This window comes from Macaca mulatta, chromosome 2 (assembly GCF_049350105.2).
Source record: "Macaca mulatta isolate MMU2019108-1 chromosome 2, T2T-MMU8v2.0, whole genome shotgun sequence".
In the NCBI taxonomy this organism is placed as follows: domain Eukaryota; kingdom Metazoa; phylum Chordata; class Mammalia; order Primates; family Cercopithecidae; genus Macaca; species Macaca mulatta.
Genome location: NC_133407.1, coordinates 108772067 through 108797126, shown reverse-complemented (window position 1 = coordinate 108797126; position 25060 = coordinate 108772067). Strand labels below are relative to the sequence as shown.

The following is a 25060-nucleotide window of genomic DNA, read 5'->3' as shown; positions in this document are numbered from 1 at the left end:
CCCACCATCAGCATGCTTTTGTCTCTTGGCCAGCATATCACTCCTCAGGCCCTTGTCTACTCTCCATTGTTTTCCCCACCTCTCTCCTCAAGCTCTGCTTTTCTTTTCTTTCTTTTCTATTCTTTCTTTCTTTCTTTTTTTTTTTTTTTAATACTATCAAATACCTTTTCTGAATATACTGTCAGCTTCAGGTTCCAGAAGGCTAGTAAAATATATATTTTAGGGTACTGATTTTTTTCAAGGTCTATTAGCTTCCTTCTTGACAAAGCATGCTTAACTAAGGAACATCACATAGGTCTTATAAAGTAGCACTCAAAATCAATCTTGCTCCATTCCATCCAGAATGGGCCTGAATTTGGACTAAGTCCAGGGGGAGCCCACAAAGCTACCGTTTGTTACTGTCACTACATTCCAAAGCCACAAGGAGGCACAGTGGAAGAGGTGCCAGTATGTAGCAATTCTTTCAGTATGCTTCCTGAAGCCAAGGCCACACTGCAAACTTAGCTTTACCTAGTGGGTAAATTAGCACCATCACTAGCTGCTATTAAATTCATGTAGACAGCTAAAGACAGACTCATAAATTAGGGGACTCTCTATCATTCCCTAGAATGTCCAAGCATAATAAACCATTATTCTTTCTAATAACTATATCCACCATCCAAGGCTAAATACCAGCACAAGACTGATAATCAACGAGTACCATACAGGAAAAAGAACTTTGAAGAGAGATCAACAGGACTCCAGATAAGCAACTCCAGACAAAAAATGCACAAGGAACTAGAAAAGCAAGAACAAACCAAACCCAAAATTAGTAGAAGGAACGAAATAATAAAGATCAGAGTAGAAGTAAGTGAAATTGAGACTGAAAAAAAAAAAGACCAACAAAATAAAAAATTTGGTTTTTGAAAAGTCACAAAATCAACAAATTTTTACCTAGACTAGGAAAAAAAGAGCCAAATAAATAAAATCAGACAGAAAAAGAAACATTACAACTTTTACCACAGAAATACAAAGGATCATTAGAGACTATCATGAACAACTATACATCAACAAATGGGAAAACCTAGAAGAAATGGATAAATTCCTGACACACACACAACCTACCAAGATCGAACCATGAAGTAATCAAAAACCTGAATAGAACAAGTAATGAGTTCACAGCAGTAATATAAAGTCTTCCATCAAAGAAAAGACCAGGACCTGATGGATTCACTGCTGAATTCTAACTAATACCCATTTTTCTCAAACTCTTCTAGAAAGAGGTAATTCTTCCAGACTCATTCTATAAAGCCAGCATTACCCTGATATCTAAACCAGACAAAGACATAACAAAAAAGAAAGCTATAGGCCAATATCCCTAATAAATAGAGATGCAAAAATCCTCAACAAAATAGTAGTAAACAGAATTCAACAACACATTAAAAAGATCATTCACCGTGATCAACAGGGATTCATCTCAGGGATGCAAGGATGGTTCAACATACACAAATAAACAAATGTCATGTCATATGACAAAACCAAGGACCAAAACACATAATTTCCATAGATGCTAAAAAAGCATTCAATAAAATTCAACATACTTTGTGATAAAAATAAAAATAAAACACCTCAACAAATCAGGTATAGTAGGAACATACCTCAACACAATAAAGGCCATATATGACAAGCCTATAGCTAATATCACACTGAATGGGAAAAAATTGAAAGCCTTTCCACTAAGATCTGGAATAAGACAAGGATTACCACTTTCAACACTTTTATTCAACATAGTACTGGAAGTCCTAGCCAGGGCAAGGAGACAAGAGAAAGAAATAAAGGGCAACTAAACTTGAAAGGAAGAAGTCAAATTATTCTTGTTTGTAGACAACATGATTTTATATTTAGAAAAACCTAAAGATTCTAACCAAAAAACTTAGACTCGATAAATAAATTTAGTAAAGTTGCAGGATACAAAATCAACACACAGAAATCAGCAGCATTTCTATATGTGAACAATGATCAATCTGAAAAAGAAATCAAGCAAGTAATCCTATTTATAAGAATTACAAATAAAATACCTAGGAATAAATTTAAGCTAGGTGAAATACCTCTAAGGAAAACTATAAAACATTGATGATAGAAATTGAAAAGGACACACAAAAAGTGGAAAAATATACTATGTTCATGAACTGGAAGAATTAATATTGTTAAAATGCACATACTACACAAAGTGATGCACAGATTCAATGCAATCCCTATCAAAATACCAATGACATTCTTTACAGAAATAGAAAAACAACCCTAAAATCTGTATGGAACCACAAAAGACCCTGAATAGCCAAAGCAATCCTGAGCAAAAACAGAACAAAGCTGAAAGCATCACACTACCTGATTTCAAATTATACTAAAAAACTATAGTAACCCAAACAGCATGGTACTGGCATAAAAGGAGACACATAGACCAATGAAATGAAACAGAGAACTCCGATATAAATCCATGCACTTATACAGTCAACTCATTTTTGACAAAGGTTCTAAGAACATACACTGGGGAAAAAACAGTCTCTTTAATAAATGTTGCTGGGAAAACTGGATATCCATATACAGAGGAAAGAAACTAAATCCCCATTTTTTACCACATAAAAAAATAAACTCAAAATAGATTAAAGACTGAAATGTAAGACCAAAAACTATGAAACTACTAGAACAAAACATTAGGGAAATGCTACAGGACATTGGATTGGGCGAATATTTTTTGGGGGTAAGACCACAAAAGCACAAGCAGTAAAAGCAAAAATAGACAAATGGGATTACATCAAGCAAAAAAGCTTCTGCATAGCAAAGGAAACAATAAACAAAATGAAGAGATAGCCTACAGAAGGGGAAAAACATTTGCAAATTATTCATCTGACGAAGGATTAATAACCAGAATATATAAAGAATCCAAACAACTCAATAGCAAAAAACAAAAATCCAAACACTCCAATTAGCAAGTGGGCAAAAGACCTGTATAGACATTTCTCAAAAGAAGACATACAAATGGCTAAAAAGTATATGAAAAAAAAAAAAAAAGTTTAACATCATTAATCATCAGGGAAGTGCAAATCAAAACCACAATGAAACATAATTTCACTCAGTTAAAATGGCTTCTATTAAAAGACGGAGTAATGGATGTTGGTGAGGATATGGAGAAAGGGGAACCCTCATACACTGTATGAAAAACAGTAAGGAGGTTCCTCGTAAAATTAAAAATAAAACTAACATATGATTCAGCAATCCCACTGCTGGGTATATATCCAAAGGAACTGAAATCAGTATTATCGAAGAGATACCTGCACTCCTGTGCTTATTGTGGCACTATTCACAATAGACAAGATATCCAATCAACCCAAGTGTCCATCAGTGGATTAATGGATTTTAAAAATGTGGTATATACACACTATGGAATATTATTCATCCATAAAAAAGAATAAAATCCTCTCATTTACATTAACATGAATGGAACTGGAGGTTACCATGTGACATAAGTCAGGCACAGAAAGACAAATATCAAATGTTCTCACTTACATGTGAGAGCTTAAAAAAGTGGATCTCATGGAGGTAGAGTGTAGAATAGTGGCGGCCAGGGACTAGGAAAGGAAGGGGAGAGAGGGGGGATAAAAAGACAGTGGTTAATGGGTACAAAAACACGGTTAGATAAAAGGAATAAGTTCTAGCATTTGATAATATAGTAGGGAAATTATAGTTAAAAATAATTTATTGTATGTTTCAAAATATTTAGAAGAAATCTAATTATTTCCAACACAAAGAAAAGATAAATGTTTGAGGTGATGGATATCCCAATTACCCTGATTTGATCATGACACATTGTATACATGTATCAAATATCACATGTAAAATATGTACAACTATGATGTATTAATAAAAAAAAAAAAACCCACAACAACAAAACCCTCTAAAACTACATCGACGGAATAGAACTTTTTAAAAAAGAGTTTTAAGAAAATGTTTTTCAAAAGGTGAAATTAATGTTCTACCAAGTAGAGGTCTTTATGTTCATATTTGCAGCTGAAAATACTTTGTTTTGTGAAAGCAACAGCAGATTCTTCTTGCAACAGAACTGAACATTTGGTGGACAGTGCTTGTTAAGAACAAAAGACTTAAACACTCCAGCTATGTTTAGTAATGCTCTGCTCAAATACCATTCCTAAATGCTCATTTACCTGAGTTATTTTGGTTAAATATGCTTTACAAAGTATATTACTAAAGTCGGTTAACTTTATAAAGTTTATTCCAAAAATTTGTATTTGAAATAAACCACAGAAATAGAAGGCTAATAGCAATGTTTTCTGTTTCAAGGCCAATTTGAAAATAGCTATCCAATAAAAGGAGATTGCTGTGGTCTGAATGTGTCCCCCAAAGTTCATGTGTTGGAAACTTAATCCCTAATGCAACAGTGTTAACAGGTGGGACATTTCAGAGGTGATTAGGTCATAAGGCCTCTGCTCTCATGAATATATTGATGTTGCTATCACGAGTGTAGGTTAGTTATCAAGAGTGGGCTTGTTATAAAAGTGAGTTCAGCTGGGCATGGTGGCTCACGCCTGTAATCTCAGCACTTTGGGAGGCCGAGGCGGGCAGATCACCTGAGGTTGGGAGTTCGAGACTAGTCTGACCAACATGGAGAAACCCCGTCTCTACTAAAAATACAAAAATTAGCTGGGTGTGGTGGTGCATGCCTGTAATCCCAGCTACTCAGGAGGCTGCGGCAGGAGAATTGCTTGAACCTGGGAGGCAGAGGTTACAGTAAGCCAAGATCACACCATTGCACTCCAGCCTGGGCAACAACAGCAAGACTCTGTCTCAAATAAAAAAAAAACCACAAAAACAAAAAAACAAAAAAAACCAGTGAGTTCGGCTCCCCCTTGCTCCCTCCCTCACTCTCACTCTCTCTTGCCCTCTCACCTTCCACTGTAGGATGATGCAGCAAGAAGGCCTTTGCCAGAGGCCGGCACCTTGATATTGGACTTCCCAGCCTCCAGAACTATGAGGAAATACATTTCTGTTGTTTATAAATTACCCAGTCTCAAGTATTCTATTGTAGCAGCACAAACCAACTAAGACAGAGAGCTACCTGGAAAAAAACCAAGACTAAATCCTGCCCAAGCAGCAGTGTGGGGGTGGAGGTAACCTAGCAGGCCCTCCCAGCCAGAGCTGACTGGGAGCAGCCTAGTGTGGATTTCTCCATCTGGTCATGTGTTTTGGTCTTTCCCTCATAAGCACCATCTCTTTTTAGTCAAAAAGCCAATATTTGTTAAAGAATAGAACACTATTTTTTACCTCAGTTCTTTCCTCTCCCTTTTGCCTTACCCCAGTAGGCTGATGGGCTCAAAGGATCCTCTTGTCTCACCGTCTTGATACTTGAGTAACTGGGACTAATTTTTTCCTACTTTTTGTAGAGACAGGGTCTCACTGTGTTGCCCAGGCTGGTCTTGAACTCCTGGCCTCCAGCAATCCTCCTGTGTGAATCTCCCAAAGTTCTGGGATTACAGATGTGAGCCACTGTGCCCAGCTCTGACTTTTTAAACACTATTTAATTTTAATTATTTTAAACTTAAATTCACATGTGGCTAGTGGCTATCATCCTGGACAGTTCTATGTCACACTATGATGCCCTTGGCTCATCTCCTACCATTCCAAGTCTTATCTACCATTATTGAGCTCCCGCCATAACAAACACTTCCATTTCTCAGGAGACCACTGTGATCGCTGTTCTTTAACTATTACCTTTAATCTTTCCAAGAACCCTGTGTCTTCATCCATTTTCTGCTACTGTAACAGAATAACACAGACTGGATAATTTATTAATAGAAGTTTATTTGGCTGATTCTGGAGGTCAGGAAGTCCAAGAGCATGGTGCCAACATCTGCAAGGGCCTCTGTGCTGCATTATCCCATGGCAGTAAGTAGAACAGCAAGTAAGTGTATGACACACACACACAGAGAATTTGGCTGAACTCATCCTTTTATTGGGAGCTCATTCCCACAATAATAACACTAATCCATTTATTAGGACAGGGCTCTCATGACCCACTGACTTCTTAAAGGTTCCTCTTCTTAAACCCATCACGATGGCAATTAAATTTCAACATGAGTTTTGGAGGGGACATCCAAACCATAGTACCCCACAAGGAAAATGTGCCCACTCCCATTCAGCAGATACAAAACCATGTTTCCTAGAGGTTAAGTTACCCAGCTGGTCACACAGCTGGGAGAGGGAGCTAAGCTAGGATTTGAGAAGCTGTATTCTTTCTTCTTACACCCCCTCCTTGATCTCATTACAGGAACCAGAGAGCAGGTTATGTGGTAAGAATTCAAGGGTGAAAGAAGCCCAGACCCTGTCTTGATGACACTAAACTGAACTAGGAAGTAGTCACTTTCTGGGTCTGCTGTGACTGAATTTATGAACTTGAGGTAGTGTTCATTTAACTGCTACTGTGCAAACAGGGTTTACTTGCTTCTTATTTAACAATGATGTGTCCTAAAGATATTCACTAAATTTTAAAAGTGCAGCTAATTTTAACTTACCTCCTTTTGATAGGCCAGCCCAGCCTCATACAGTTTAACAAAGAGATACTGAGTCCACTTGTAGTAATCTGGCAAGCACGTAGTTATTTCCTGCCAACAAAGAAGAAAAATAATGTACAGGCCATTATAAACATCCCCGCTGCCATGCATGCATCAGTCTTGCAACTGAATTTTGAAAAGTAATGAAATCACAAAAATATTTATCAGCTCAAAATATTTTCACCAATTGTAAAGTAAGGAGAGCTGCAATTTATTCTGGAAAGATATGTTATTGAAATGCCACCTACACCTTTCTGAGGGCATGTTCAATGAGAAACTCAACGTCAAGTCTTTTGCACACCTCTTGCCCACTCATCTATGGCACTAACAAGTGAATTACGTTGTACAAAATTGGGTATTAATATTTTTGTCACACAAACATACACGGGGGCCCTGATGCTTATTCACAAACGTAGTTCATTTTGAAAGCAATCACAAAATTCAAGAGGAATATTTGCCTGCCTCAGTATGATCCTCATTTGAAAATATATCTTGTGTTTCCACACATAACTGGGGCTTTGTGGCTCCTTTAGACTCCGTCTATTCCACTTATTCCATTATGTGAATCGGGCCGTTGTCTACTTAGGAAGAACAATTAAAAACATTAAACTTAGTAAGAAACCACTTGGTTTATATTTCCAAGTCTAAATCAAAGGTTCCCCAAATTTACTTTCTGTCCTAAAAACACATTTGTTATAGAATTCTGAAAAACACAATTTATGGTTGATAAAGTCAAATAAACACAAAACCTCTACACTGTCACGTTTCTTTTCTAGTGCTCTTTAAATGTTTCAGATGATTCCGTTTGTAACAGACTTTATTTTTAAGAGACAGAAGTCTTGCTCTGTCGCCAAGGCTGAAGTGCAGTGGTGTGATCATGCCTCACTGTAGTCTCAAAATCCTGGGCTCAAACGACCCTCCCTCCTCAGCCTCCCCAGTAGCGGAGACTACAGGTGTGTGCCACCATGCCTTGTAATAAACTTTTGATAGAAGGCATACTTTTACCAAAAGTGCAAACAACTCAGTCTTCCTTAAGGTGAATAAATGAGACAGCTTCAAACGTGGACTTTGGGCATGTGGTAGGAACTAAGCAAGGTGTCAGGTAAACATCTGTGCTCCCAGTGGGCTGTTTTTCTTATGTAAGATTCCTGAGTCCTTCTTTGTGCTGTTTTATAAAAGTAGCAGAGTAATAACTATTAGAAAACAATTCTTTTAAAGGGAAAATAACTCAACTCTGACTATTGGCTCTACCTTCCCACTTCAAGGCAACTAGTGAACCACCAGCCAGTCAGAGGCTTTGCCCACATTGTAGCTGTCTGCCTAGGCCAGCTTCCACAACACAAGAGCCATAATTTCTGAGGCACACATACGATGCAGCCTGCTCTGGCTTCCAGTTTCACAGATGTCTACAGGGGCGTCATGCACAAAGATCTTCATCAACTCAAGAACCTAACCGGCACTCTGCCAATGGGCTTGCTTCCCCAAACCTCCAAATTCATCCTTATCCATCATCTTTTCCTCCCCAGCTACCCCTCCAGCTAGCATGGCACAGAACTTGTTCTCCTCAGTTTTCTAGACAAGCAACTTAAAAACTTCCATTGTTAACGAAACCCAGGGCAGGAGCTACATTTGGTCTATTTCATTGGCTCATTGTTGTATGCTCAGGTCCTGGCACATTGAGGCACCCAAAATTGTTGTTGAAGGAAGAATAAAGTAGAGATACGAACTATTGCACATTGAATCAAGTTTGATTCCTTCATGTAGGTTTCACAACAAAATTCAAATTATTACATTGTGGTCCCCAAGATGAACTGGGATAGGGGATGTGGGTAAGGGGTGGAGGTAGTATAGAAAAAATATTCCCAAGACTTGGTCATTGTGGATATATCTTTTTATTTTTAAAAAATCTTTACCCACTAGAGGTTTAGAGAAGTGTGTGAAATAATTTTGAGAAAATAATGAGAATTGTTAAATCTAAGGGATAGAGGTTCAATATTTTATTTTCTCTATTTTTCTATTATTTGAGTTGTTCATATCAAAATTCTTTTAGTAAATATGTAACACATTATATATTATATATGTAATATATATACAACATATTTTATATATACACACATATATAAAATATACAAGTATGTGTTTTTTTCTCTAAGCCCGTGAATCTGCTTCCACAGAGTGACAGCAAAAATTACACAGCCATAAAACAGCATTGTTATCTTCATTTAGGTTGATGGTTCTGAAAATCGCTTTTACCTAAAGTAGAAAAAAAGAGGATGATCTAGTCAGGAAAAACAATGATCTTCATCCAACCAAGCGTTAGCCTACTTTCAGTCAAACCTGTAACGAAAGGGCATTCTCTTTGGAAGTGTCAGCTCCGAGGTAAAGGGAGGGGTGGGGAATTACAGGCCCCTGCTTTCACCCTGGCTTCCAATATGGGTCTGATCTATTTATTTATGTTACATTTCTGCACATGTCATTTGAAGAAAAAGCAACCTCAACTGCTAAAAGAGTACAGCTTGAAAACCACTGCTCCAGGACCATTATTCCAATCACTGGTGGTTTCATTTCCAGGCATATACACAGCACTCAAAAGTTCCATCGTACTGAAGTGCGTGACTCACCTGCCCAGAGGAGGCTGGGTGTGCCCTGAGGAAGACACTGTGCTCCTGTCCCTTTTATTCCCATCTGCTGCACACAGGGCCCAGCCACCGACTGACCCTCAGTAATGTCCACTCCATGAAGAAATGCCAGAACAGACACTCGCAAGGCTCACCAGGAGCTCAGTCTCACACGGATCATAAATACGGTTGGGAACAGACATCACTTAGAAATACATCTCCTGAAAGTCATAGAGCCCTCTGGAACCTTCCCTGATTTGCTCATTAAAACAAAGCAAAACAAAAACAGCTATTTTGAGTCTTCTAATGCTTTATCTCAATCAAAATAATCAAAGCCATCTTTCTGAAATTAAACTGCTGAAAAGCTTTTATTTTAATCAACTGGCTAGAAATCAAGAGTCTATTTTCATATTTTCACTGGGAAGTGCCTATTCAAAACCCAGTTCTGTAGACAAGGGTCTTCTTGGGGTCTCAACACCCACAGAGGTGATGTTAATAGTCCTTTCTTCTCTTCTGTAAAGCAAGAGAGCTCAACTGGGAAAATTTTATTACCCAGAGACCATCTGGCACTGACTGGAGACATTTTTGTTTGTCACAACTCAGGTGTGTATGTTGTGTGTGTGCTACTGGCATCTAGTGGATAGAGGCCAGGGATGCTGCTTTAAAAACCTGTAGTGAACAAGACAGTCCCCAGAACAAAATAATCACCCCGTCCCAAATATCAATCAACAGCACCAAGGTGGAGGAACCCCGATCCACAAATTCAGATTTCTTCAGTCTGAGTTATAATCACAGACTGATTAAAGAAGCATCAATCAAACAGCTCTCTGGTGGCCATTCTATACATACTGATAACTTGTTAAACATCAATGGGCAAAAGTGGAAACATGGGGGCGGTTAAGTGAGTTTCCCTTCTCCATCGGGGGTAGCCCCATCTCTGCTGAGCATGACTTGCAGTGCACACAGGAATGCTGCATGATGCGACCACCAAGCCTTCTACCAACTCGGAGACCAACCAGAGGAAGGGACATGTCAAGTCTGGGGTTGCAGGCAGATAAAATTCTGAAACTCTATTATGCATGCATAATGCTATTCACTGGTAATAAGTGGTTGATTTTACTATCTAAATTTTAAATCATTTAATATGCCTCCAAGTAGTTGTCTGACTTGGAAAATCTACATAATAAATTTGTGTAATAAATTTCCTATTTTGAAGTTAGAGATGCATACAGTTTTTCTTGATACATGAGTTTATCCCTTCCCATAAAATAGTTGTTGAACAAATAAATGTTTAAAGATCATCCACGAGAATCTGCCCCACAGCACCCAAATTCCAGATGGAACCCTGCCTGCAACTCCAAGGGGGAACCCAGAGTCTGTGGGGTAGGGCTTCCTGTTGCTCACATCTGCCCACAAGCTGTGGGATAGCACCAACTGGTAAGAGTCCTTAGGGAGACCACCAAAGAAGTCAAATAACAAGTTAAAGGCGTTTCCTTCGGCCGTTTTTCCAATAACCAACGCCTACGTTAATGCACCATTGTTTTTAATACAAAAGTCAGGCAATTCAAAGTTATAGCTACAAAAGCACTGGCAATTCAGCCACACTCCACATAAATCTACATAAAAGTGTCAACTTTTATATCTTCCTGAGCTCTAGAAAGTGCAATCTAGCTGCCAAGAGACCAAATTTACGAGTCTGGGATTCCAACTAGAATTGTTCCTCTAAGCTGCATTTCTACATTCTATAATACCTGGTTTCTGGCATTAAAAATATTTTGCACATTCACGAGCAACCACAGAGCCCAACACACAACCTGAGTTCTCTGAGAACACAAGTGAGGCTCAAAATACCATCTTTTGAGACCTGCCGCCCATACCTCAATGACTGCACAAATTAACAACTAAGCCAGTCTGGCCAGCAGCTCCTGAGACATAGCGATTCATCAATGATAAAGTCCAAGAAGGTTGAGCCACGGAGGCCTATACTATTCCTGCTATAAAATAACACTTGGTCTGTAAAGGAAGAATCACAGCACTTGGCCACCTTCCATGTACCCCACTGAAGTCTCCTCAGGCTCACACTCCTTGCTCTAGGAAAAGAGCCTGGGAGAGCGTGATCTCAGGAAAGACCCTGAAGTCATCTGACTTGGGTCTAAGTCCTCGCATCACTAGTTTGTGGCCACGCCACATTTCCCTATTAGAAAACAGAAGCAATGAAACACATCTAAGAGGGTTGCTGTGAGGTTAAAAGGCAACAATGTGTGCAAAGCATTAGGCTGGGCTTGCAAGAAAAATCAACAAGTACTGTATCCCTTGGCTTTACTCAGAGCGTGTGATGGGCCGGGTGCGACGGCTCACGCCTGTAATCCCAGCACTTTGGGAGGCCAAGGGGGGCGGATTGCCTAAGGTCAGAAGTTAGAGACCAGCCTATCAACATGGTGAAACCCTGTCTCTACTAGAAATACAAAAAGTAGCCAGGCATGGTGGCATGTGCCGGTAATCCCAGCTACTTGGACGGCTGAGGCAGAAGAATCGCTTGAACCTGGAGATAGAGGTTGCAGTGAGCCAAGATTGTGCCACTGCACTCCAGCCTGGGCAACGCAGCAAGACTCTGTCTAAAAACAAAAAGAGCATGTGATGGCAGGGGTGAGTGAGGCTGGCTTCATTACTATACCACTCAGAGGTGGGCTGATAGAGCCATCAGCCTACTGGGGTAAGGCACAAGGGAGAGGAAAGAACTGGGGTAAAAAACAGTGCTCTACTCCTTAACAAATACTGGCTTTTTGACTAAAAAGAGATGGTGTTTATTAGGGAAAGACCAAAACACATGACCAGATGGAGAAATCCACACTAGGCTGCTCCCAGTGAGCTCTGGCTGGGAGGGCCTGCTAGGTTACCTCCACCCCCACACTGCTGCTTGGGCAGGATTTAGTCTTGGTTTCTCGGTCCACTTGCATCTTTGGCAGTGATTGGCCCTAGATTTCAGAACAGCTCATTCAAAGCCGTCACGTATTTCATTGGCATCACAACCTCATGATATTTAGGTTAGCTACCAGGAATTTAACAAAACAAAACAAAACAAAAAACCTGAGGCAACATGTTTATCAAGTCAATCATCCGGCGGCCCTGTAAGCACATCAGAAAGGTGAGCGGCCACTGCACATCACAGTTTCCAGCAACAAGGCATCACTTCACCTCCCCAAGTCTCACTGTGAGCCTCCTGCCTTCAAAACAATGAGTCTTGGAAACGGGAGAGCTGTTCACATGCTTTTTAAACAAACGATCTTTTCTATTGTGCACTTTGTCATTTGCAACAGATCAAAAGGAAACATATGTTTAGTGATGGCTTTGTCTTTTATGCATTCCCAGGTCCTTTAATTCTAAACGGGAGGGGTTCTAAAAGCATAATACAGCTCAAAGGCAGAGAAACTAGCCTTGGCATTCCTATTGTGCAGCTTAAAAGAGAAAATAACAATCCAGGCTACATCAGATGATTCTCACTGATGATGGTTCAAGGTTCCAGTACACAGCTCTGTACATCTGCTGTGTTGGAAGAGGGAAGAGAGAGGCTCATGAGAAAAATCTGCCAGAATCAGAACACTGATGGCCACTCTCCGCTGAGTCCTCTGTACTAAGCACTGGTTCTCAAACTTGGTTACACCTTGGAATTGAACTTTAAAAGTTACGAATGCCTAGGCCCCACCTCTAGAAATTTAACATGGGGCCAGGGTTGAAAACCACTGCAAAGAAGTTCCTCCCAAATACATCTCTTTCCCAGATACTGTGTGAAAGGCAGGGTCCTGTCCTGCCTTTATGTCTTCACAGAACCTAATGAAACAGACTTCAATAGGAGCTAAGAGCATGATTTGGTTAGTATGAAATTTCTATCAGGGTATTCCGATGACTGTGCTAAGGGGGATCTCTCATAAGCCTGCTCTTGATTCAAATCCTCCCTGCATGCCTCAGCCCCACCCCAACACAGATTCTCTTTAGTCCTTACATTCAATCCTGTGTTTGCACAAAACAAACTTAAAAAAAACAAAAAACAAAAACAGTAAAAAATAACAACTTTCAACCCACCTTCATGGCAACAGATACATAAACTTCATTAGGCAGCTGTGCTCAATGACCAGCTGTTTAAAAATGCCAGTTGGAACCTACAGAATGGGAGAAAATTTTTGCAATCTACTCATCTAACAAAGGGCTAATATCCAGAACCTACAAAGAACTCAAAAAAATGTACAAGAAAAAAAACAAACAACTCCATCAAAAAGTGGGCAAAGGATATGAACAGACACTTCTCAAAAGAAGACATTTATGCAGCCAACAGACACATGAAAAAATGCCCATCATCACTAGCCATCAGAGAAATGCAAATCAAAACCACAATGAGATACCATCTCACACCAGTTAGAATGGCAAGCATTAAAAAGTCAGGAAACAACAGGAGCTGGAGAGGATGTGGAGAAATAGGAACACTTTTACACTGTTGGTGAGACTGTAAACTAGTTCAACCACTATGGAAAACAGTGTGCTGATTCCTCAAGGATATAGAACTAGAAATACCATTTGACCCAGCCATCCCATTATTGGGTATATACCCAAAGGATTATAAATCATGCTGCTATAAAGACACATGCACACGTATGTTTATTGTGGCACTATTCACAATAGCAAAGACTTGGAACCAACCCAAATGTCCATCAATGACAGACTGGATTAAGAAAATGTGGCACATATACACCATGGAATACTATGCAGCCATAAAAAAGGATGAGTTCATGTCCTTTGTAGGGACATGGATGCAGCTGGAAACCATCATTCTCAGCAAACTATCACAAGAACAGAAAACCAAACACCGCATGTTCTCACTCACAGGTGGGAATGAACAATGAGATCACTTGGACACAGGAAGGGGAACATCACACACCAGGGCCTATTTTGGGGAGCGGGGAGCTGGGAGGGATAGCATTAAGAGATATACCTAATGTAAATGACAAGTTAATGGGTGCAGCACACCAACATGGCACATGTATACGTATGAAACAAACCTGCACGTTGTGCACATGTACCCTAGAACATAAAGTATAATTTAAATAAATAAATAAATAAAAAATAAAAATGCCAGTTGGCTGGGGGTGGTGGCTCACACCTGTAATCCCAGCACTTCGGGAGGCTGAGGCTGGTGGATCATGAAGTCAGGAGTTCGAGACCAGCCTGGCCAACACGGTGAAACCCTGTCTCTACTAAAACAAAAATTAGCTGGGCATGGTGGCAGGCGCTTGTAATCCCAGCTACCAGGAGGCTGAGGCAGGGAGTTGCTTGAACCCAGGAGGCAGAGGTTGCAGTGAGCCAAGATCACACCACTGCACCCCAGCCTGGGTAACAGAGTGAGACTCCATCACCAAAAAAAAAAAAAAAAGCCAAAGTTTCTGACAGCTCATTTCTCTTGCTAGAAGAGAAATGATTCTTGAAGAGGAAGCTGTGGAAAACCTAATGAGAATGGCCTTCCCCTCCCACAACTCCCAACAGGGCTTCAATGGAGGAGGAAGTGGGGAACAGGGCTAGTTTCTCACTTAGATGCTCCTAAATGGTCCTCATGCAGGAGAGAGACAGAGAATGAAGCTCAGACACTCAGTACAGCCCTGACTTTGAGTCTGAATTAGCCCTTCCTGTATCTAACAAATCCCTCAGCAATTTACAAATGATAGGACACATTGGGATCCAGCTCTAGGCTTCCCAAATTGCTCTTTCCTCCATCTTCTCATCGTTCTATTTTTTTTGTTTCTGTTTTTGTTTTTTGAGACAGTGCCTCACTCTGTCACCCAGGCTGGAGTGCAGTGGTGCGATCTCAGCTTACTGCAACCTCCCCCTCCCACGTTCAAGTGATTCTCGTGTCTTAGCCTCCTGAGTAGCTGGGATTACAAGAGCCCACAACCATGCCCAGCTAAATTTTTTTTTTTTTTTTTTTGGTATTTAGTAGAGACAGGGTTTCTCTATGTTGGCCAGGCTGGTCTCAAACTCCTGACCTCAAGTGATCTGCCTGCCTCAGCCTCCCAAAGTGCTGGGATCACAGGCATGCACCACTGTGCCCAGCCCATCCTCTCATCTTTATACATTCTCATATATAAAGCAGCGCTCACCATGCCTGCCTCTCAGACCATTCCCGCAGTGGTCTGAGAGGCAGGGATGGTGAGCGCTGCTTTATACACAAGAAAACTCACCCAAAGCTGCCCAGCTCCGGGGTGGCAGAAGCAAAACTAGTACCCAGGTCTCTGGATTCAGAGGGGCGTCAAGTAGTAACATGGCACCATGGTAAGTGCAACCCAGCTATGACTGGACTGGCTTAAACACGTATACTCTAAGGAGGTGCCAGTAACCAAGCAACATGAGTGAACTGGAGTACTCCTAGATAAAGGAACCGCATGGTGAATATTCTTTTAGGAATGACAACAGTAACAGTAACAGCTAATGCTTACCAGGGGCTGACAAAGTACTGGGTACAGCGTTGGCAGTTGAGGGGCCTCTCACGTCCTTCTCATTACAATCCCAGGAGGTAATTATTACCAAAAGTGGGCTTGACCTCTGAATTTCAAATTGCAATTTATCCCTAGCCCTCCTGCTCTCTCCCCTTACCCTACTCTACCTTTTTTTCTTTCCATACCACTTATAGCCTGCTGATACACTATATTATTTTCTTATTTATTATGTTTATTGTCTGTCTTCATCCCCTCCTGAAACTGTAAATGCTAAGGTCTCCCTGTGAAAGAAAGGGTTTTGTCTTTTTCTCCCCACTGATGTATTCCAAGTACTTAGGAGAGTGCCTGATACAAAGGATGCTTAATAAATGTTGTTGAATGAGTAAGTCGCCATTTTACTGATCAGAGAATTGAGATGCAAAGTAACTTGTTTAAGGTCACACAGACACTCAGAGGCAAAATTAGAATCCAAGCATAAGTGACCTAGTACTTGTACCACTACAAATGATTTCTTGTCATCTATAGGCCCAGTCAGCAGCTCTCTGCTAGACCACATAGCCACGTCTTCCTCCTTCCTGAACTGTGATTCCTCATGACTCTTACTGCCCAGGCTTCCTCAGCCTCACTGACTGCTTCCTCTCAGCCTCTTCTCCTAAATTCCTTTTCCTTCAACCATCTGTCAAATTCCATCTTTGCCAAGGTTCTGTCTCTAACCTCCTTTATCTTTCCTGTTCTCTTGTTTGCAGAATTGAGGGAACAGGTGTTAATATCAGGGTAATTAATTAATCTTGAGCCTAATGTTTGTCTAAGAACTCATTTTTATGCAATATGTTCCTTTATCTTAAGACTAACTTGAAGCTGAAAATGAGCATTTAATGAAAATTGGAAATGACAAATGCTAGACACTTTTTATAGGGCATGCATTTTATTCTTAAGGGTCTTGTTTTTCAAATCTAGGGCTAAAAGTTAAATTCTTAAGTCATCTGACAGGTTCATGTTCATGTTCTAATTAAGTGCTCTTGAAGCCAACTTAGAGAATGAGTGTTGATGGCAAGGAAATCATGGTCTTTGCAGTTTTAAAGACATCTCACACTCTTTTTTAACCGAAAACAGCTTGATCAGTAAGCTCCCCTTTGTTTTCTATTTTCTTGGCCAATATTTTTTGAGCACTATCATTTTTATGGTAACCTGAAAGCTGTCCCCTGTTACAAACTACACAAGATTCTACAAATAATCCATAATCAGACAAGAGGCAACAATTCTCTTAATTTCTTGGTAATTGCTCTTTGCCAGCTTACAAGAATTTTATCAAGGCATACTAACAATACAAACAGCTTTTCTAACTAGACAGTTGGGAAGAGAAAACCCTCCATTAAACTACAGATGAGATTAATTGGTTTGAGTTGCAATTTGTTATTAGCCTAGTTGGGCACATGCCATAAAGCTGCCCAAATTACAAATGTTCCCTTTTTTTTTTTTTGGAAAGAAAGAACATTAATCTTATCTACAACATCCTTGAAAATTTCAGAATCAACACAACAGAATCATCTGGAAGATGTTTTTGTGATGCCAGTTCTCTAGGTTCCCTGAATAATATAAGGGCTATTTGTTAGACACAGGCATGGATCCAGAGAAAGAGGAAATATCAATCATCAATTCCACGGATGCAAACAGTGACAGCAGTGCCCAAAATGAGCCATTTTGCTGCCTGCAAATTCCATAAACAATGAGGAGTAGAAATATGCCATGTCCTGAAATATTTCATATGTGACACAGACAAGAAATAAAACTCTAAACTTAGAAAACTCATAGAAAATCATTTTGATAGTCCAGTGATTTTTAAGAGAAGGGTTGGGGAAGCACTGATCAGAATTTCACCAGAGGTGAGGGATTTTTGAAACTACACATGGTGATCTTCTACTTCTGGGAAGATGGAGTAAATGTACTTTTCCCGATTCTCTCTAAATGCAACTAAAAACTCTGGAATGTATATATGTATGAAACATAAGACTCTAAACGGTGAAGAAGAGGAGGCAGGTTAGGGACGTGAGGACCTAAGGAATGACAATGGTAAGTCCTGTTGACTTTTTAAATGCCCAGTAAGTCCCAGAATTGGAGCTAACAAAGCCAGTAACCCAGAAATGCCAATGAGTACAGAGGAAAGAAAAAGAAAGAAGAGAGAGGAGAGAAAGAAAGGAAAACAGAAAAGGAAGGGAGGGAGGAAGGGAGGGAGGGAGGGAGGGAGGGGAAAAAATAAGAAAAGAAAGACTTAAACTGCTCTATCTAGATAAAGTACCAGGAAAGGTTAACCTAGCCAAGACAGAAAACTTTTAGCCAATAACCATTCTACTTCAGTCAATACCACAGAAAAAAACTGCAGTTCCACCAGCAAAGGCTTAGCAAAGAGCCTAGACTTATACCCTTAAGGGGCAATAATAAGGCACTGCAATCGCGTTCCCAGGGTGGTGTCACAAGAAGCTGAGGGAAAAGCTAGGACTTCTAGCTCTATTGGGCATTAGTGAACAACCCATCCCCCTCTTGGTGGTATCAGTGGAGCCCACAGAAGTGTGGACTTCTACCCCTAACTAGCAGGAATGCAGTACACCTCCCTCTCCCTGATAAGACAGTGTCAGAGGAGGTGGAATGGAGAGGCAGGAATTCCACACAGCTCAGTGCTCTCCATCATGTCAGTGGAGTCCCTGTGGGGATCCATGTCTGTATCTAATAGCCTTTATATTATTCAGGAAACCTAGAGAACTGGCATCACAAAAGCATCTTTCAGATGATTCTGTCCTGTTGATCCTAACATTTTCAAGGATGCTGCAGATAAAATTAATGTTATTTTTCTTCCAGAAAAATAGAACAATTATAGCTTGGGCAGCTGTACCCACAGGCACAGTAACAAGTGGCTTTTCCACTCACAGTCAGGGTGATGCTGGTGGAAGGCTAGTGGGGAGCTTGTACTTCTATTCTTGCCCAGCAGTAACAAGGAGACCCTCTCTTCCCCCAAGTATAAGTGATGAACATGTGGAGATCCTGGACTTCCATATCCACCTGGAAGTAAAGAGAGAGTGGCCCCTTTCACCTGCCATAGCAGTATCAGAGGAGGCCTGCTAAAATATAAGGTTTAAATAAAATTCAGTCTTAAAAGAATCCCCAAATATCTTGGTTTCGATAGAAAATCATTAGCCATACCTAAAACCAGGAAGATTTCAAACTGAATGAGAAAAGATTATTGACGTACACCAACACCATCATGACCCAAATGTCAAAACTATCTGACAAGGATTTTATGCAGACAGCATAAAAATGCTTCAACAAGCAATTATGAACACACTTGAATCAAATTAGAAAATAGAAAGTCCCAGCAAAGAAAGTTATAAAGAACCACCAAATGAACATTTCAGAACTAATAAATAAAGTAACACAAATAAAAGCTCAGTAGATGGGCTTACCAGATGAATGGAAGAGACAGAGGAATCAGTGAACTTGAAGAGCAAACAACTGAATGTGCCTAATCTGAATGAACAGCAGAGAGAAAACAGACTGGAAAAAAAAAATGAATAGAGCTTAGGGACACGTGGAACTATAACAAAAGATCTGACATACATGTCATCAGAGTCTCCTAAGGCAAGGATAAAAAGAGTAGAGTTGAAAAACTATTCAAAAAAATAATTGCTGGAATTCTCTCAAATTTGGCAACAACATAAACATACAGATGCAAGAAGCTAAGCAAACACCAATCAAGATTAACTCAAAGAAATCTACTCCAAAACACATCATAATCAAACTTCTGAAAATTAAAGACAAAGAAACAAATATTGAAAGCAGCCAGAGAGAAATAATGCAATACGTACAGGAAGAAAATTCAAAGACAGCAGATTTATCAAAAACCAGAGGCCAGAAAGAAGTGGCACATTTTTCAAGTACTAAAAGAAAAGAACTGTTAACCCAAAATTCTATATCCCATGAAAATATCCTTCAGAAACTAAGGGGAAATCAAGTATTCTAAGATAAAGAAAAACAAAGGGAATCTGTCATAAGCAGGTCTACTCTAAAGGAATGGCTAAAGAAAGTTCTCTATGCAGAAGAAAAATAATAAAAGAAGGAACCTTAGAATATTAAGAATAAAAAAAAAGCAATGAGAGATGCAAAAATAGGGGTATATACAATAGACCTTCTTTCTCTTGAGTTTTCCGAATTATATTTGATGGTTGAAGCAAGAATTATAACACTGTCTATGTGGTTACTAATGTACATAGAGGAAACATTTAAAACAATTATGTTACAAATGGGAAAGAGTAAGTAAAGGCATGCAAAGGGAAGTAAGGTCTCTACACTTTATTTCAACTGGTAAAATGATCATACCAGTAGATTGTAGTACATTATAATGTAACACCTAAGCAACTAATAAAAAAGCTACACAATGGGATACTAAAACACACTATAGATAAATCAAAATGGAATTCTAAAAAAAGTTCAAGTTACTCACAGAAATGCAGAAAAAGAGAATAGAAACAAAAAAAGGAGATACCAGAAAACACATGAATGCTAGACTTAAGTCTTGATATATCAATAATTATATTACATGTAAATGGTCTACATATGCCAATTAAAAGAGACTGGAAGAATGTATTTTAAAAATGACCCAACTATTTTCAATTTCCACAAAACCCACTTCAAATATAGTAAGTGGGTTGAAAGTAAAAAGATGACAAGACATAGTATGCAAAAATTAATCACAAGAAAAGAGTGGCTATATTAATGTAAGATGAAGTAAGTTAAGAGAAGTGGCTGTATTAACATATCATAAAAGGGCCAGGCGCGGTGGCTCAAGCCTGTAATCCCAGTACTTTGGGAGGCCGAGACGGGCGGATCACGAGGTCAGGAGATCGAGACCATCCTGGCTAACCTGGTGAAACCCCGTTTCTACTAAAAAATAGAAAAAAAAAAAAAACTAGCCGGGCAAGGTGGCGGGCGCCTGTAGTCCCAGCTACTCGGGAGGCTGAGGCAGGAGAATGGCGTAAACCCGGGAGGCGGAGCTTGCAGTGAGCTTAGATCCGGCCACTGTACTCCAGCCTGGGCAACAGAGCGAGACTCCGTCTCAAAAAAAAAAAAAAAAAAAAAAAAACCATAAATTACACTTCATGTACACTTCAAAGTACAATATATTTCATATATGCTTCATAGTTAAATACCATAAAATAGACTTCAGACCAAAGAAAATTACTAGTGACAGACATTATACAATTACATATGGGTAAATCACCAAGAAGACACAGCAATCCTAAATCCGTCGATTTTGTTGATTTTTTCAAAGAACCAACTTCCTTCTTCTGCTGGCTTTGCGTTTACTTTGTTCTTCTCTTTGTAGTTCCATAAGTAGTAAAGTTGTTTGACATCTTTGTTTTTTAATGTAAACATTTATAGTTATAAATTTCCCACTTAGTACTTTTTTGCTGCATTCCATAAGACTGTATGTTGTTTTCATTTTCATTCATCTCTAAGTATTTTCTAATTTCCCTTGTGATTTTTTAATCCATTTATTGTTTAAGAGTGTGTTGTTTACACAAATCTGCAAATTTTCCAGTCTTCCCTCGGTTACTGATTTCTAACTTCATACCATTGTGGTCTGAGAAGATGCTTTATATATCTTTTAAAACCTATTTAGACTTAATTTGTGGCCTAATATATGGTTTATCCTGGAGAATGTTCCATGTGCACTTGAGAAAAATGTGTACTCTCTTGTCGTGTAGAGTGTTCTGGTGTCTGTTAGACCTAGTTTGTTTATTGCGTTTTTCAAGTCCCCTGTTTCCTTACGTATTTTCTGTCTGGTTGTTCTATCCATTGAGAGTGGGGTAGGAAAGTCTCCAACTATTACTGTGGAACTGTCTATTTCTCTCTTCAATTCTGTCCCTTTTTGATTCAGTTATTTTAATGGCCTATTATTAGGTACATAAACACTTATAATAGACCTTATTGTATTGAGCCTTTTATTTATAATGCTCTTCTTTGTCTTTTGTAACCTTTTCTCATTTAAAGTCTATTTTGTCTGATCACTACAGTCACCCTTGTTCTCTTTTTTTTTTTTTTTTTTTTGAGACAGAGTCTCGCTCTGTCGCCCAGGCTGGAGTGCAGTGGCCGGATCTCAGCTCACTGCAAGCTCCGCCTCCCAGGTTTACGCCATTCTCCTGCCTCAGCCTCCCAGTGGCTGGGACTACAGGCGCCTGCCACCTCGCCCGGCTAGTTTTTTGTATTTTTTAGTAGAGAGGGGGTTTCACTGTGTTAGCCAGGATGGTCTCGATCTCCTGACCTCGTGATCCGCCCGTCTCGGCCTCCCAAAGTGCTGGGATTACAGGCTTGACCCACCGCGCCCGGCCCCTTGTTCTCTTTTGATTACTATTTGCATGAAATATCTTTTTTTCAGCCTTTCACGTTCAGCTTATTTGTGTCTTTAGATCTAAAATGACTCTGTTGGAGACAGCATATAGATGGATCATGTTTTTTAATACATTTTTTCAATATCTGTCTTTTGACTGAAGAGTTCGAGCCATTTATTTTTAAAGTAATTACTGATAGGGAGAGACTTCCGTCATTTTGCTATTTGTTTTTCATATGCCTTGTAGCTTTTTTGTTCCTCATTTCCTGCATTATTGTCTTTTGTATTTAACTGATTTTTTGGTAGTAAAATGTTGTGATTCCCTTTTCATTTCCTTCTGTGTATATTCTACAACTATTTTCTTTGTGGTTACCATGGGGATTATATTTGACACCCAAAAGTTATAACATTCCCATTTGAATTTATACCAGCTCAACTTCAGTAACGTACATGAACTGCCTCTATACAGCTCCATCCCTAACCTTTTCAGTTATCGATGTCACAAAATTACATCTTTATATACTGTGTGTGCAAAAACATAAAGTAATAGTTGTTTTTTATAATGTATTCTTCTCTTAAATTATGCAGAAAACAAAACGTGGAGTTTCAAACCAAAGTTGCAACAATAGCTTTCAGGTTAATAATTTTTTAAAATGTATTAGTCTCTTAAATTGTATAGAAAACAAAAAGTGGAGGCACAAACGATTTATCTTAGTCAGCTTGGGTTGCTATAACAAAATAGTACAGACTGGGTGGCTTAAACAACAAATATTTATTTTGCACAGTTCTGAAGGTTGGGAAACCAAGACCAACGGGCTAGCCAATTGGGTTCTTGGTGAGGACCCTCTTCTTGACTTGTGGAAGTCTATTGTACTGCTGTGTCCTTACATGGCAGGGAGAGATGGGGACTTGCGGGGAGGGCTATGTGGTCTCTTCATATAAGGGTACTAATTTCATCATAAGGATGCCATCCTCATGTCCTCATCTAAACCTAATTATCTCCCAAAGGCTCTACTTCCTAGTATCACCACATTGGGGATTAGAGATTCAACATATGAATTTTAGAAGGATACATTCAGTCCATGACAACCATTAAAAAACAAAAATTGGGCTGGGTGCAGTGGCTCAAGCCTGTAATCCTAGCACTTTGGGAGGCTGAGGCGGGCGGATCACAAGGTCAGGAGATTGAGACCATCCTGGCTAACACGGTGAAACCGCATCTCTACTAAAAATACAAAAAAAAATTTAGCAAATTAGGGCATGGTGGCCGGCGCCTGTAGTCCCAGCTACTTGAGAGGCTGAGGCAGGAGAATGGCATGAACCCAGGAGGCGGAGCTTGCAGGGAGCCGAGATGGCGCCACTGCACTCCAGCCTGGGTGACAGAGCGAGACTCTGTCTCAAAAAAAAAAAAAAGAGGCTGGGCATGGTGGCTCATGCCTGTAAGTCCAGCACTTTGGGAGCCCGAGGCAGGTGGATCACTTGACCTCACTAGTTCAAGACCAGCCTGGAAAACATGGCAAAATCCCATCTCCACAAAAAATACTGAAATTAGCTGGGTATGGTGGCAGGTGCCTGTAATCCCAGCTACTTAGGACAATCACTTAAGCCCAGGAAGCAGCAGTTGTAGTTAGCCGAGATCGTGAAACTGCACTCCAGCCTGGGCGACCGATCAAAACCCTATCTCAAAAAAAAAAAAAAAAGGTAGAAGGATGTGGTAGGCTGAATCACCATCTCAAAGATGTTCATGCCCTAATCCCTTGAACCTCTCAATATGTTAGTTAAATGGCAAAAGGAATTTTGTAGATGTAATTAAAATAAGATGGGTATCCTAAATTATCCAGGTGGCCCAATGTAATCAAATGGGTTTGCAAAAGCAGAAATCTTCCTCTGGCTGGAATGGGAGAGATCTGAAGCATGAGAGGGAATGCACTGCTGAGGGGGCCATGTGGAAGGCTTGAGAAGAAATGCAAGCAGCCTCTAGAAGCAAAGACCAATCCCTGGCTGATGACCAGTATGGAAACGGACCTGTCCTACAGTCACCAAGGAAGTGAATTCGACTAACAACCTAAATGATCTCAGAAGTGGATTTTTCCCCAGAGGATCCAGTAAGGACCACAGCTCTAGCAACACCTTGATTCTGGCCTGGTAAGACCCTAGTAGAGGACCCTATCAAGCTCACTCAAACTTCTGACCTACAGAAACTGTCAGATAATATGCTGATGTTGTTTTAAGATGCTAAGTTTGCGATAATTTGTCACGGTAGCAGCAGAAACCTAACGCAGGGGACTTATTTATAGTAAAAACAACTATAAAAGACATTCTTGGGGCAAGTGGGAAATTCCCATATAAATTGGATTATAAATAACGTTATGGAATTACTGTTAATTTTCTTAGTTTTCAAAATGGTGTTGTGGTTGTGTAAGAAAAGTTCTTACTCAGATAGGAATGCTGAAGTACTTTGGGGTCAAGAGCCATGATGTCTGCAATACATACTCAAATAATTCAGGGGGAAAAATATATATATATATAAAATACTTATAAATAAAGAGAGATAAAGCGAATACAGCAACAATTATTGAATCTAGGTGAAAGGTATATGAATGTTTATTGTACCATTCTTTCAATCTTTCTAAGTGTTTGAAAATTTATATTGTTATAATAAAAAATAGAGGGGAAAAAGTGTTGAGTTAAAGCTAGACACCAAAGAACACATACTATGTTATTCCATTGATATAACTTTAAAAACTATGTGTAGGTTCATCTGGAGATGAACAGTGATAATGGTTGCACCACAGTGTGAATGTACTTAATAGCAATGAACTGGCACTTAAAAATTGTTAAGATAGGCTGGGCATGATGGCTCACGCCTGTAATCCTAGCACTTTGGGAGGCCAAGACGGGTGGATCACGAGGTCAGGAGATTGAGACCATCCTAGCTAACACGGTGAAACCCTGTCTCTACTAAAAATGCAAAAAAAA

General features: G+C 39.7%; 1 protein-coding gene across 2 annotated transcripts in view; it reads right to left on the bottom strand.

Annotated features, from left to right (window-relative positions):
- The window catches only part of LARS2 (leucyl-tRNA synthetase 2, mitochondrial), a 162085-nt gene that overhangs the window by 97233 nt on the left and 39792 nt on the right, over positions 1-25060 (bottom strand). For both annotated transcript variants that reach the window (XM_028844035.2, XM_015131155.3), the window contains one exon: positions 6567-6656. In XM_028844035.2, the coding sequence (XP_028699868.2) occupies positions 6567-6656 (90 nt within the window). The remainder of the gene's footprint in view (positions 1-6566; positions 6657-25060) is intronic.